The sequence below is a fragment of the Athene cunicularia genome (genome assembly GCF_003259725.1).
Source record: "Athene cunicularia isolate RWA chromosome 4 unlocalized genomic scaffold, athCun1 chr4_part2, whole genome shotgun sequence".
Classification (NCBI taxonomy): domain Eukaryota; kingdom Metazoa; phylum Chordata; class Aves; order Strigiformes; family Strigidae; genus Athene; species Athene cunicularia.
The window spans coordinates 8,216,874-8,232,411 of record NW_020799099.1 but is presented as its reverse complement, the minus strand read 5'-3'; the positions used below and the strand labels follow the sequence as shown (position 1 = coordinate 8,232,411).

General features: G+C 44.7%; 1 protein-coding gene across 2 annotated transcripts in view; it reads left to right on the top strand.

Moving 5' to 3' along the window:
* The window catches only part of SEPT11 (septin 11), a 30,729-nt gene extending 16,181 nt beyond the window's left edge, over window positions 1-14,548 (top strand). The window contains exons 7-9 of one of the 2 annotated variants that reach the window (XM_026847585.1): window positions 1,498-1,630; window positions 2,690-2,877; window positions 11,026-14,548. In XM_026847585.1, the coding sequence (XP_026703386.1) occupies window positions 1,498-1,630; window positions 2,690-2,877; window positions 11,026-11,041 (337 nt within the window). In that variant the 3' untranslated portion in view covers window positions 11,042-14,548. Of the gene's footprint in view, window positions 1-1,497; window positions 1,631-2,689; window positions 2,878-6,735; window positions 6,857-11,025 lie in introns of those variants that run through there. The other variant, XM_026847586.1, reaches the window with a different exon arrangement.
* Window positions 14,549-15,538: the final 990 nt, after the last annotated feature.

The window sequence follows — 15,538 nt, the reverse complement described above, 5'->3', positions numbered from 1 at the left end:
GCCCTTAGGGTTTTCCTAGGTGCTAGCCAGACCTTTCAGAAGGGTTTATGACTCTAAGTTTGTGTCCACAGTCAGAGGATTAAATCCAAGACTGAATTTTAGGGACGGTTTGATTCGAGTATCTTGATGTGTATCTGCTGTGAGTGTTCTGGTCCTTGATTCAGTTAAGAATCCAAAATACCTCTTGCCCTGTTCTCCCATGAAAAGGTTTTTGTCATTTTTAGAATTGGCATTTTTGCTTCAACATGTGGAAAGCTGGCGTGGTCAGCTGGAATTGTGTGATTCCTCCAGGGTGGCCAGTGCTCTGCAAGAGCAGCTCTGGGTGTTGTGTCTGTGGAGTATTTTAGGAGGCAACTGAAGTGCCCATCAGTTAGCAGTGTTAAACCCAATACTTCGGTTTATCTGTCAAGTTTTGTTCCCAAACTCAACACCCACCCCACCCCAAAAAAGAAGGAAAACAAACAAAAAAGCCACCAAAACCTCTACCATGTGCCAGGAAAGGCAAAAGCTTGGCTTTAATGAGATTAAGATATTGTACTAGCCCAGTGGTTTATGTGTTCCTTAGGCGCATGGATGCAATGGATATCAGTGAAGTTTTCATTTTAAAAAAAAGCATTTTCAAAAAAACATCTTGGGGGAAATAGTTATCATTCCCACACTATCATTATGGCTGAAATATCCAAATCCATTTAAGGAATAAAATGAAGAGGAATTTGGCATCCAGAGTTCCTAAGAGGCTCTGAAAATCTCAGAGGTGCACGGACAACATATTTTGTGTCCCAGATCTTTGCTGCGGTATCTCAGTGCTGGGGAAATGAAGGAATGCCAAGAAGTAGAGGGAGAAATAAAGGAATGAAGGAATCCAGTAATGTGGTTATTTGGGGGAGGAATGCCGCTGCTCGTTTGCAAAGGCTCAGCCTCCCTTGACAGCCAAAGGAGAAAGAGAGAGGTCTCCCAAGGTGGCTTTATCTAAATAAAGCCCCTGATCTGAATCCATTAGCGATGAGTAGTCAAAATTAGTTTTGCTCTGTGTCAGTGTCACGCTTAATGAACTACATGAAGCCAAATTTCACACTCTGATATGCCCATGTCTGTTCCACATATCTTGCACTTCAAATGAAGAGATTCAGCACCAACAGTGGGAGAAGTGAGGAGGTGTAACTCAACTCAAGCAGATCAATCCATGTGAGCATCAGGGATTGCTGTAGATGCTTACGTAGTGGCTGCTTCTTTTTGAGGACAGTCCTTCTGCCTGCCAAGTGATTTACAGGATCCTGACCAGTGTGCTTGTTTTTTCTCTTGGTAGTTTGTCTCCCACTGCTGCCCCCTAGCAAGCTAGGACTGGTTTCTGTAGAGGTGATCATGCCTCTGCGGTAGTCAGGGGCCTCTGACAATGTTTTGTGACGAGACAATGTAGTAAGATCCCCAAAGGCTGGAAACTCATGACTCAGCTTGAAACGCACCTCTGACTGTTTGTTTTTATTGTGTTTTTAACAGTCTCCAGGAGACTTATGAAGCAAAGAGGAATGAATTCCTGGGCGAACTCCAGAAGAAGGAGGATGAAATGAGGCAGATGTTCGTCATGCGAGTGAAGGAGAAGGAAGCAGAGTTGAAGGAAGCAGAGAAAGATGTGAGTATATTGTAACTCAGAGAACTGTGTGGGGGGGTTTAGGCTGGGGCTTCTCCAACAGAGTTCTGAGAAGGTAGGCGTCTAGATTTCCAACATCAAGCCTGCAAAGGTGTCACAAGAAGCAGATAGGAACTCAGTTCCCAGTTCTGCCATGGACTTGTGGTGTGAGCCCGTCACACAAGTCCTCTGCCACTTTTCTGTGCCTATAAAAAGGAGCAGGAGTATTCCTTGGTTTTGGGCAGCTGGAGGAGGACACATACCATGGAGCAAGTGGCAGGTGCTGCACTGTGACAGTAACAGTGGCTGTGGCTACATATCCCACAGAAGTGCCAGCCTTGTTGTGCTGTAGAAGTCCTCTCTGCTCTCTCCACCTCTTCGGTCCCACCCAAAGGAGAGAATAGGTTTGCTACTCAAAGTAATGTTAATTTGCAGTGGATCTTCAGCTATGGTACAGCCAGTGCTGCCATTTAGCAGTCACACCTTTCTGGAGACTTTCAGTAAGCAGATAAGGACTTCCCAGAGGGCAGTAAGTCCCTTTCAGCATAGCTGTAGAGGGAGTGACAGAGCTTTTTGAGAGCTGCCCTACCAGCACCTTGCTCAGTGCGTGTAGGTCAGCACTGATTACTGGGGGACAGAGAAAACGTACATGTCTCCCTAGGGGAGGGGGCTGTTTCTTGGGCCTCATGGAGGAGCGTGGACTTTTACAGAGGTCCAAAGAGCCCCAGAGATGTGTGTCACCCTGAATGACCACGTTTTCTTGCTTTGCGTAAGCATGAGAGAGTCTGCTAGGTACAAAGCAATGAGGGATGGAACGTGGGGATTTGAAGGTGTTCAGAGACTTGTTTTATTCTTACAGCAACTTAAACTCCCACCATCTGTGTGTGAAGTGTTAATTGCAGGGCCTTTCTCACAGTCAGATGTGCTTGGGGCAGGCCAAAATCTTGTTACTAATACAGTGGGGTGTCAGTGCCAGCAGAACCGCTTCAGGCATCATTACCAGTAATCAGGGTGAAACATTTTTCTCTTCCCGTCCAATAATCATTGTCTCTGTCTCGGCAGCTTCATGAAAAGTTTGACCATCTAAAGAGGACTCACCAAGAAGAGAAGAAAAAAGTGGAAGACAAAAAGAAGGAACTTGAGGAAGAGCTGAACAACTTTCAAAAAAAGAAGGCAGCAGCTCAGCTATTACAGTCACAGGCTCAGCAGGCAGGTTCTCAACAAACCAAGAAAGACAAGGACAAGAAAAAGTAAGCGGATGTCACCCACATCCTTTGTAGGGTTTATTACAGTTTGGGAGGTTGTTTTTCCTTTTTTGCTGCATGTCTGTATTTGCTTTTCCCCATTACCAGACTGGAAACTGGGCTTTTATCAGCCTGATCAAATAAAATATTTTTTTCTAAAGGGTGGGCCAGGGACATCTAATTTTATGTTGAAGTCTGACTGGTATGGGAGAGCAATCGGATGGTGGGGGTTTGACCTGTGATCTGTCCAGCATCTTCTGGAACAGCTCTGGGATGTTCTGGACTCAGATTTATCTGCCTGAGCCAAAATTATTAAGGGGGTGTCTACCTGTCCTTTCTTTCATCCAAGAGTAGTTTTCAGTTCCCATTCACATTCCTTAAGGTTATAGTTTTAAGTAGAAGTAGATTAGAAACTAAAACCACCATGGTTTTTTTTACATGGGAAATGCCAGTGCCAAAAGTGAGTACTTGGAAGCTTAAAGACAAGAAGTTTTGGTTTAGTTTTTTTAAAAAAAAAACCAAACTACTATGGTACCGTGATTGCAGGTAAATAGCATTTGTGGTTATATCAAGTTGACATATGCTAAGAAACCTGTACCTTTTAGTAAAGACAACGGCGCTGTTTTCTATGTTTTCTATTTGTGTGCTAGGAGTATAATCCTATACCCTCCAGTACTCTGAGATTCCAGCTGCTTAGTAGGCACCAAATGTATCTGTGGACAGAGTCTGTCCCATGGTCAGTATTTGGAGGCAGGATTTTCACATGAGCTCAGTTTGGACCTAACTCTGCTTCTCTTGAAACTGGAGGAAACCGCTGTTGGCTTCGGTTCAGAGTTAAGTCACTGCAGAGCTCCACTCTAAACCTTGAGCTCTAGATTGATCCAAATTGATGCAGTCCCCTTCTTGGCAGCCTATAGCTGGAGCTGGCTATGTATAGCTTGCTATTAGTGCAAGAGACCCCCTATTTATTACATGATACTGGCTACTTCAGTGTGCTTTAAAAACCAGAACACAAGGTCCACTTTTATATGATCTATGATGTACAGCAAAGCCAGACCAACCTTGCAGAGGTGAAGTAGACTGTTTAGTACAGCCAGACAGGTTACTGTAACAGAGGCTCCTTTGAGGCCTTCTGTTGTAATTCCCATTTGCTTTTGCGGTACCTAGTAAGGGGGTACTTATGCAAGTCCTGTCTGGGTCATTTGAGATAATGGCAGTAGTTGATAACTGCAATCGGGAAAGCTGTAAAGATGGTAATGCAGCAAATCTCACTGAAAAATGCTTCTTTAACCCACACACAAAAATGACAGTTCCACGCTTCTCTTAACAGCCAATAGCGAAGGGGTGCATTCCTTAATAGACTCTGGCAGAGTAATCTACTGAATGAATGCTAAGCTGTCACTATTGAATGAACCAAAATGATAGTAGGGATATGGTACAGACACTTTTGTCTCCCTTGCTAACCTGTGAACTTAAGCCAGGTCTGAGCTGTCTTACAGCGTGTGAGCCTATGAGATTCTGTTGTATTGCATATATACTAGTATATTTTTATACTTTGGGAAGTTCGCTGACACTCACTGCATGTTCCCTGTCTCTGCTGCTGATTCGGTGCCCGTTTGTTGCTTCTGCCCCTGGCTTCCCCAGGGAAAGTGGGGAGGGCCTAGGGCTAGTTCCTCAGCTGATGTAAATTGATGTAGCTCCTATGGAGCCATGCTGCTTTATGCTAACTGAGAACCTGGCCTTTGGCACCGGCTGAAATACAGAGTGCTTGTGTGCTGCATGCTCTGCTTGGGTAAAGAAATCATTGCAGACCGATCAGTGTCATGCTGAACTGTAGAAACAGTAAGTGTCGGCAGCTAACCTCCAAGCATGCTGAAATACCCTTCTCGGACGATGCCTGTAAATAGGATAGGCTGAAACACCGGTCTTCTCTCACATGAGAATTCAGACATGGTGACCTGTTTCCAAGACAGAATGGAAAATTTTGAAGACCCTTTTTCTTATCTCTTAAATGGAGTTGATAGCTTAATATTTTTAAGAACTCTGCAGTCAGATTTTTCACCTCTTATATCTAAGACCAGTGCCGTATATAATGGTCTGGGGAGTTTTGTAACTTTTGGTAGTCAGCGTTAGCTGTTTGCTTCTGTGAAGTTGGCTGGCACATGCACAATGTTGTGGGTGTGATACATGGATGTTTCTAGTGACCATGACAAACACAGTCTCTGCTTTGCTGATGCATTCACAGAAATCCAGTCATGAGGAACATGCACGTGTTTTAGTGTGTCCTTTCAGTGTCGCTCCACACCAGGTGCTGTAACTGCTTTAATTGTTCTTTAGTGTCTGAATTACTAACGGAGGCTTTAAAGGGAAATGCGGATGCTTCTGTCTTGTAGTACACCTTGGTTTTTCTAAAGGCTTTAAGTTTCTCCTTGCACTCTAATGAAAAGCTGCAGTTTGTATAGGTAAGGCTTTCAATCTTTTCTCTGTGCCGACACGGTGGTTCTTGTGCAGTTGCCAGAGGAAATCCTTGCCATGCACGATCCTTGTAGCCTCCCCAGAAATGTTTTTTTCTCAGGGTGGGATCAGATTTCTCCAACTTGAACAACAGAGACTTTCCACTGCGCTATGCAAGCCGGAGGGAAGGCTCGGGGTGAAATCTGCTGCTGGCCAAGCTCCATGAGGGAGCACTTTGGCACTTTGATTTCCAGACTATTCCTATAGGAGCAACTTGTCTTTTTATACTTTTTTTTGTAATGCATTTCTCAGATTCCTGTAGCTTATGCTTTTTTTTCATTTAAAATTGTTGCAGTTCTGGCCTGATAACAGAAGTGTTGCTATTTTCAGGACAGCACATCTGTGTACCTGAGACACTTGTGTGACTGTAGAGTAGACACGTACTCAAGTACTTTCCTGAATGTGGGGCTGAGCATACTTACCGAGCCCATGCCATAATTTTGGGATGGGACTGTTTCAAATCTGAACAATCTAGAGATGGTTCCTGGCAATGGACTTGGCAAAACCAAATAGGAACAGCAAATAGCCTTCTGGTGCTTGCTTGTTGTTTGGTAGATGGCCCCATGCATGCCTCAACACATGCCATTGTGTTACTTGCTCACCCTCAACCCCCCCCCAGGAGCCGGGACCATCTGTTTGGGCTCTGTTTCTGTTTATTTCAAGCTACTTCTGAAAACCAGATGAAAAACTTTTTTTTTTCAGTTTCCTTTCTGTATAATAGTTTCCAGGCCAGTGTGTGACTGGTCTGGCCATCGTGGGCCATGCTTAGTCCCGGGGCAGTCCCTGAGCTCTAGCACACAGCTATATCCTGAGCTGTAACACTTACCTCGGGGCCTGGCCCAACACCCTGTATAAAGAGGGGCGTGTTGATGTCTGAAGGATCTGACTTGGGTGTGAAGGCTGAGGTGCTGGGAGACATCGTGGTGCCTGGAGATGAAATACACATTTGGGCTAAGCACAAGGCCTTCTGCAGGAGGGCCTGTGTAAAGTAACCCAAACTGGACACCTGCAACCATACCCTCCAGCCACGCACACTCCAAAAAATGAAGCTTAAAGACACCAACCGCTTTGTGGTTACAGGCTGTAACCTTGACTAACTTATGTGGTTGGTTGTTTTGCCCCTTCAGATTTTCTTTTTGTTTTTGCTTGTCATAGGCTGCAGTAGAGCCCGGTCTTGAGGTTTAATTTCTTTATAATTCCATAATCCATCTGCATGCCCACCCACCAGAGCGGGTTGCTGGTGTCGGCTGTCCCAGCTTTCTTTGATTTTGGTTTTGGTTTTTTTTTTTTTTCATTTTGAATTCAATTATTGCTAACTTTTTTGTTTTTTGTTCTTTTTTTAACTTGCAGTGCAAGCTTCACATAAAGCCTGTCAAGCCAAGGATGTTCCTGCATTCACCTGCTTTTGCAGTAATGTGTCTCTGCCATCTGTTTTCTTTCTTTTTTCTTTTTTCTTTTTTTTTCATTTTTTAACATGAATAACTATTAACTCATCTAATAACATAGTGGGAACAAGAAGGAAGAAGGATTGGGTACAGGACTGTAATGCATCTGGAAGTTCAGGGGAGGGTGGAGGGACAAGGTAACGATACCATATATTTTTCTCATCAAAACCATCACCAGTAAATCATTCTTGGCCCCAAATTTGAACTGAGAGTCAGGGCTGGATGCCAGCAGCTCAAGTGAGCATCATTGCCTGGATCAGGTCCTCAGTGCTGCTGGCCTACCGAGCTCTCAGAGGGCTGGCTGCAATAGCCCTGTGCTGAAGGTGTCCCTGGGTCTGCAGAAACCAGCCTCAGGGAATTACTGCTCTATGAGGGTCACAGCCCAGTCCCCGGCATGGCTAAACCCTGGAGTTCAGTCCGACCCACATTCCTTCAATAGCTAATGTGTTAGAGCAATATGAGTCCCGCTGTTGGGGGAGAGGGAGGGGGGTATGTGTGTGTAGATAACAAAAGTTTAACTGACCTTGCATGCTATTACACTTGCATGATATTTTTTATTAGTTGCCGTTTTTGTTGTCTGACTTGATCATACTAGTTGGCTTGGATTTATTGTCATGTGCTGGCATATTTTTACAGCCGCCCTTCCCGTTCAGTGTAGTAGCTACCTGCTGAATGCTGCGGTGGGAGCCAAGCGGCGCTTCAGGTGCCTGGGAGAAGGACCATTTCTCATTACTGCTTTCCATGTATTACTTGCCTGACCATAACCTTTGAAACCTCGCTTGAAATAGTACCTGGTTTCCAATATGCATGATTGTAGCAAGACTTAGCAGCCCTTATGGAATCAAATACTTGGGCCTGAGGGGAAGGCATAGCCTTCAGCATCCTTTTAGAGTCCTCAAGAGGATTCCTGCACACACTTAAATACAGACTTCAAAGCTGTGGGATCCCAAATTTCATGTCAAGGGAGAGAGAGGGTACCTGGACACAGATTCCCTGTGCTCCTCCCCAGCACTCCTGCACCAGGGACAATATCCCACTTAGACGTCCCTTGAACATGCAAAGGATATTTAGCACAAGCCAGGCCTCACTCTATGGAAATTGGTCTGTTTAATGTGTGTTTTCTATGCCATTGCTTTTCGGACAGAGTCTTTCTCTTCCTTCCCAAGAAGTGGCGAGCCATGCTTACCCTATGACTTCTGGATTTCTTTCTCTTCTGCTGATGTACAGCCAGCATTTCCACTGCTCCTAGCTAGGTAGTCTTCTGTTTCTTTCTTTAAAGCACTCTTAAAAATAACTCTCTCCACCTAAGTCTCACGCACTGCAGTTCTTTGCTTGTTTCCAGGATGGGATTTCTTGCCTCTCTGGGGAAGGGGGGAAAAAAAGGCAGAACTATCGTATCTTCTGAAATGTTGGATTGGAAAATGTATTTGCAGCTCAGATTTGGGTTGTCTTGCTTTTTAACCCTCACTACTTAAACATGGCTTTGGGAAGAGGACGTCTAAATACAATGTCTTGGACAGCCAGCAAAAAATGGTTGGAGATAAATGAGTTGCAAATAAAATAGTTGAGCTTTTTCTTTTTTTCTTTTTAATTGTTGTTGGTTTTCTGTTGTGTTTTGGGTTTTTTGTTGGGGTTTTTTTTGGTTTTGTTTTTTGGGTTTTTTTTTTAATCGCACCTACTGGTCTTATCAACCATACCACACTTTTTGTCCAGTTGAAGAGGTTTGCTAGGGGGTTGTTTGGAAAAATGAAACTGTGGTTCTTATGGCTTCTGGCAAACCCAACTTTAAAATGTTGAGTTATCAAGGAAGAAGTTTGGTTTTTGGCATGAGTTTTTTACAGTCACATCATATGCGCATCACTGAATGCTTGTGGCGGTATGCTTTGCTTCAGCTGTCTCTATGCATGTCCTCGTCTTAATTACAAGCTTTTGGTGCCAAGTAGAAAACTTAATTTTAACATTTATTTGTCCTGCTTCATTTAACAGCCCTTCAAGGGACACTTGGCAGGGGAAATCCGCTGAGTCTTAGCTTTTTTTTTTTTTTTGACAGAAAGCTGTGGCCAAATGCATTAATGTATTTTTGGTTGGGTTTCTTTCTCCAGCAAAAAGCAAGCTGTTTTGGAGAAACTGGGAATAAACTGTAAATCTGCAAATGTTAAAGGTACTGTTATGTTCTTTTGCCAAAGGAGATGTTAATGATTTTTTTTTTCTCTCCTTAAACCCCTGGGCCATGTTTAGCTTGTTACTGCTGCACTTCTTTCTTTTCTTTACTTATGCCTTTTTTCACAGTAGCCCTTGATTCTGCATGGAGTAAATGATACACTCAAATCTAGTTGGATATGCTTTCACCGTTGCATGTAAGTACAGTAGAAAGAGACTTCACCCTTTCTGCTTCTCAACTGATATGAAACCAGTTGTATTATTCTGGGGGGTCCTTTAAGTCCGCTTACTTACAAGTGGCACAGTTAAAATTACTTTTAAAATTCCTGCAATAATCTGCTTTTGCTGAGATGTTGAGAAGAAGCCATAGGGAACATGACATCCATCTCCTGTTGAATACCTAAAGCAACCCTGCACAGCTTCTCTGCACGCTTGGAGCTAGCAAGGCAGTACTGAAGCTGTGGACGGACAGTTGCGTGGGTAAAAAGCTTGAGAGGCACTGCAGCCTTTAATGTGTGTTCGACAGTGATGGTAACTAGCTGATAATGCTGCTTGTCCCTGACAAGGTGGATTTCAAACCTTAGAATAATATAAAGGAGCAAGAAAGCACACTGTAATGTGTGTTTCTGGGATGATGGGTACCCAGGGAGTGGAACAAACCCCCAGAATGGGAAAACAAACAAAATGGAGGTCACTAAGAGGGGCTGCGATTGCTCTGGGCATGTGTGTGTGTGGCAGCCAACCAAAAAGGAAGTGGTGAATAAGGGTTTGCTCCCCCAGAACCTCACTGGGGTTGCACAGTTACTTTCCAGGAGGGCAGTAAGTGGGAAGGAGCCCTCTGAGCTCATGCAAGGCGATGTGTTTAATGGCCATCTCCCATCTCCTGCAGTGTGTGGTGCTGCTGGGGAGGGGAGAGAGCATTCACCCCAGGCTCCTCTGCAGCCTGAAAACTGCAACTTGTGGCACCCCCTCTGTGTGCTTTTGACACCTTGAAATCCCATCAAGGAGATGTGTATCTCTGTGTCTCTCTTTAAGCATGTCTTTATTTAACATGACCAGTGTTTCTCCACGTAGCTCTCATTCTGCTTCTCCTAAAAACGTCGAAGTGAGAATGGAAATGTCTTTTTGTGTGTGATCATATCAGATCTGTCCATCTGAATCCGGTTACCATTTGCCCTTCTAAGATATTAGAAGAGAGCGTATTTGTTTCTTCTCCAAGGACCCTGGTTGCATTTGCAGTATATGATATCCATGACGCTCTCATCAGCGTGTGTCAGCATGGGACTGTACAAATATGAAGGGTTTTTTAATTAACAGAAAATAAAGCTGTGAACAGCCATAGAAATATTGTATTTGTATACATTTTTAATATCCTGATTGCCTTAAACTCTAGATGTAGAACTTTATTACCTTGCTATTTGAAAATAACCCATGTTTGTAACTAAATAATTGTGTAACCTACATACAGTGTTAATGCAAATTATATGTATGCATCTGTTAGATATTGTCACTTTATTTGATGTTAAAATATTTCCGTTTTTGAATTACAAATTGAATAATAACCTTATAGCATAAGCTCAGTTATTTCTTCTATATGCTTAGGTTACATATACAAGTAGTGCCAACACGTGAAGTGGGGAGAGGAAATATATTTTTACCCAAATGGTTTGGTCTTCACGTGCCTTTGTGACTTTGTTTTACTGTTGCCATTTTGTAACGATGTGACAGGAGGGGCTGAGGAAATGTGAGGTTTCTTGACAGGTTGTTTTGTGCCTTTGAGGTGCCTCTCTAGGTTTGTGCTAGTGTTTGGTCACTTTTTGTGGTGGTTGTAATCTTGTTCTCCAAATCAGTCAGTGTCTTGAAGAGGTCTGGGCATTGTTGGTGTAGTTGGTTTGCATGACACTTCCCCAGTGCACTCTTCCCTTCATGGCTTACTTCCTTTAAAATATTGTTCCTCCTTTTCTTTTTTTCTCTGTCACTTTTTCATTTCAATTCTGAACGTCTGTTTCTTTTCTGTTTTTCTCTTTTTCTGTAGCTTCTTCTTTATGTAACCATCATCTTGCCAAAGCCCCCACACCCTCTCTCCTAGTGGGCAGTAGGGCACTGGAAGATCCTGCGGCTGTGGGCACCTCCACCAGGAGAAGAGCCATCTCATTCTTCCATCACGTCCGCCCTTCTCTCCTTCCCTTTTTGTTTTTCACCTGTGCGTCTGAGGGTGCGCTGTGCTGTGTGTCTCTGTGTGGGATCTGTCTGCTCCTGGCCTATCTCCGACAGAATTGAGGCTACCAGAAATGACAGAGGTAACGGCTGGAGGAGAGAGCTTGGCTGTAATGTGAGATACTGCACAGGGTTAGGTGTTTGGGGTTTTTCCTCCCTCTCCATTTTATTTTCTTTTGCCTTAATATGCACGTGTTGCTGATGACAAATAGAATGACAGACTGTGGATGAGGGTGAATGTGCCTAGGTGGAGGACTTCATTTCTGCCTCTAAAGATCAAGTCTGGCTGGTTTGGACACCCCGACTTCATCACAAGTATGTCCTGTGCTCCTCTAATGTGTGCTGAAGATAAGTCCTTAGACCTAAGTGACTGTTTTCGGTATGCAGTCGCATGAAGTGGAGATGTCTGATGTTGCGTACTGTTGCACTGATGCAGCCTGTTCTGGACGGTCACCGCCTTATTATTTTTTGGCTGATCTGCCTTTGTATGAGCAAAGTAGATATTTCTCGTACAACTGAACTGCACTGACTTGTATTTGGATTGAGAACTTTATTTTCATGAAGCCTAAATAGCGATTATTTTTTTTTAAATCCTGGATGTGGGATAGTAGTTAAACTTTCTAACTTCTTTACTTTGGAAGTGAATTCAGATAAAAAGCTTGAGAAGTGCCAGAGATAGTTTGAAGGTAAACACAAAGCTTGTAAACTTGGTGTGTAGTGACCTCTAGCTGGTTTGTGATGGATGCAAGGAGACAGCCTGATCCTCTTGGATGTTTTTTTCATATGGGGTGATGCACTTGTTTTTTAACTAAATACTAGTGATTTTTTTTATTTTTTTTTTTTATCCATGAACCTTAGCCAAGGAATTCATCTCCTTTAACCTCCCATGGAAAAGGTACTATTAGAACGTCTGGCTTTTGCCTCTTCCCACGTGTGCATGAAGTGCAGGATGCCATGGGTCTCTGCTGAAATCAGCTGGGTTTTTTTGCAAAGCACAATATTTCTCAGCACTTACTTCTTGGTGACAAGTTAGGTCACTAAAAGCTCCCTGCAGCCAGGTAGCTATTTTTCTAAAGTGGCAGAAAACCTGTTTATCCTTGAAATCTTTGCAACCAAGTTACTTTATAGATAGAATTGGAAAAAATTTATTAAATATTGGCTTTGTGCGAATATTGTAATGATTTACCTGGTATGCAAATGGAATTTCTGACCATTGCCCAGACTGATGGGATATGAATATTTGCACAAATGTAGCTTAGGACAGAATCTGCATTAATACCAAAAAGGAAGTCTGCTTGTCTCTGTAGGCTTCAGTGGTCTCAGGGGATACCTGCTGGAGGTCTGTTCACCACCCACCAGTGCTTACCACAAGGTAGTCGAATCTAGAAAACTTGACATTTAGCCTTCTGAGGACAAAACAGAGTAGCTAATGCTTTATGGGTTGAAGCCTTGAGGGTATTGCTGAATTAAGCCTTGCCCGTGTTAATTCCTCTCCTTATTCTTCAAAACTCTGGGTGCTTTGCTAACTGGGAACAGGTTGCACCACTTGCAGAAGGGAATCCTTTTTGTTCTGACAGGGCTTAGGCAGCGGTGCTCTATGTGCACCGGGCCACTCATACCTAGCAAAAAACAATGGGTTGAGACATGTATTTTTTGAAATCAGTCATTAAGTTTGCAGCCAAGAGCTGCTGTGAGATTGGGGGCATGCTGGTCCTTGAGCCATCCCTGTTCATCATGCAGGGCAAGTGTCATCTCCCGCCCAGGGTCTCTGCACATGAAGGTGGTCACTGTTTACTGAGAAAATGTCTTGCCCATTAAAATGCCCAGTTTAACTGTGCTGTGTCTAATTTGTTTGGTGTTGGCGCCTAGGCTAGTCTGCAGCATCAGGAACCACTGCCTCAGGCCCTGGAGCCTTGCTATGGCTCATCCCTCCAGTCCTCTCCATGATAGCCTCCAACTTGCTAGAATACCCTGCTGGTTACTTGCCCAGAGGCCAGCCCACCCATCGGATGGCTCCTGCAGTGTTCTGCGTGGTGAGACCTTCCCCAGCGCCCCTGTTTACAGAAAGGGGGAATTCTCTCCTTATATGACTCTCATTCCTTCAACTTTTTTTTTTCTTTCCATTTAAAAATTGTAGCATGGGTTTATCTGGTGGTAGGAGTCTAGTGTGTAAAATCCCACCACTGTGCTATAGCCTCTCTCTTGCTATATGACAAGTCAGTCACTTGTTATTATTTTCCTGCATGGGCATAGAGCTATTCTGCAGGGCTCTGCCTCATGTCAGGTCACCCATGTTGTGCTGATGGCAGTGGTTTGGGACCCAGGCTTGATCATGGGTGGCTGGGCATCGTTCACTGCAGTAAGAAGAAAAAAATAAGGTGGTGGTGGGGTTGTTCTACCCCGTGCCTAAAAAGAAGATAGATAGCAAGTGCTGCTAGCCCCATCTTACCCCTGTAGCTGTGCCCTGTGACTCTGAAATCTTGTGTGTGACAGTAGGAAGTCTTGACCACATCTGCAGATTGACAGCACTGAAGGAGTATCCTGATGGACTCTCGTTCACCGGGTCAGCCCTAGGCTCTTCAAGCAGCTCTCAAGACCTTGACTTTTAGGGCAGTTCTGCCCTTGGCAAGTGCTGGGCTGTACCGGAGGAAGAGATCCTTCATCAGCTGGAGGGGCTCAGGGCTAGATGACCCCCCAGTAGTGCTGCTGCCTCAAGGTTTGAAGAGGGGCAAAACCCTTTTGTTGGTTGACTTTTAAACTCCAAATACAAATATTTTTTTGTAAAGCTTTATATGAAGAGAAGCAGATAGGCACAAACTAAATGCCAACACTTACTTGAACTGCCTTTATTTTGCAGCTCTAGAGTGTGGCTGTGCTGGTGCCTTGAGTCCCACATGCAGCTCTGGCCTTCATGTCTCCAGAAGGACATAGTGGAGATAGAGAAGGGCACTAATGGTAAACGGGATGGAGCAGCAGCCTGCCAGGTGAGACTGCAAAGGCTTGGAGGCCTCAGTTTGGAGAGGGAAAGGCTGAGATGAGAGGGAGGATCAGCCCCGCTGTGAGCTGGAGGTTGCAGCAGATGTCCTCTAGAGGTCCCTTCCAGCCTATATTTATTTGTGCTTCTGTGCTATAAAGTCGGCTGGGCTGCGATGACGATGGATGCCGACCTGCTAGTTACCAAATCGTTGGGACTAGAACCAGAGGGGCACTTAGCTAGAAGGAAATCAGCTCAGAGCATGGAATAAGTTTCTCACAGAGCAGGTAATAAACTTCAGGAATTTGTTGCTTCAGGTTGTTGAGGCAGATGGTGTCAGCAAAAGGGTGTTTGGGGTTGGTTTGTTGGGGGTTTTTAAAATGTTGAATTTATGGGGAATAGAACCATAAAGGTGGGCAGGCAGAAAACCAGGGTGAAACATCTGACATCCATAATCTGGTGGTGGATACTTGAGGCAGAGTGCGGGGAACAGAACAGAAAGCACATAGGGGTACTGCAAGTGTTGTTTGCAGCCAGACACACGGGTCGGACAAGGGGCTGAGCTGAGGCAGTGTGGCACAGACTTTCCCACACCTTGGTGTGGTGCGGGGGAAGGGATGGCGAAGTGCCCTTTGGCTCGCTTCCTCCGTGGTGTGCAGCTGTCAGGGGAAGAGGTGTCGGCGTGGGGAGGGGAAGGCAGCGTGAAACCTGTTGTTGGACAGCCCGGGGAGGTTATTTGTCACTCAGTGTGACCAAATGTCCCCAGCAGAGCTGGGAAAGCTGTTTCATACACAGGAGTGAGAAGGTGCCCAAGTTTAAAATCATGTTTGTGGGCTTAACCCTCCTGTCACTGCTGGATAATAAAAAGGAACTTTGGTTTCCCAAACCCAGAGCTAGGAACAGCTTCCAGGTTGGCTGTGCCCCATGGCAGGAGCTGGGGGAGTGCGGTGCCATGCTGCTGTTGGCCACTGTGGGCTGGGGCTGGCTCACAGCCTGGCAGAGGGGTCTGAGGGATCGACCTACCAGCTATTCAAGAAACGACCATCTCCTCCATGTGACCATCTCCTCTATGTTCGGTACCTGCAGGTGTTGTGTAAGAGATAAATACTTCATGAATAGTCCTCCAGGCAAGGTAGGGTGGGTGGAGGAGGCGTATCGGTATCTCTTGAGGCAGTGTTGTGGAGAAAAATTGCAGAGAGGTTACTGCTGTCACATCTTCAAAGCAAACCAGTCAGAGAATAACGGCCGCGCAGCTTGTAAAGGTGAGTGGGGATCATTGCTGGAAGACATTTGAAACAAGTAGCAGTGTGCTGTGAAGACATGGCTGCCAGGCACTCGGGTGCTCCCTGGGTTTTGG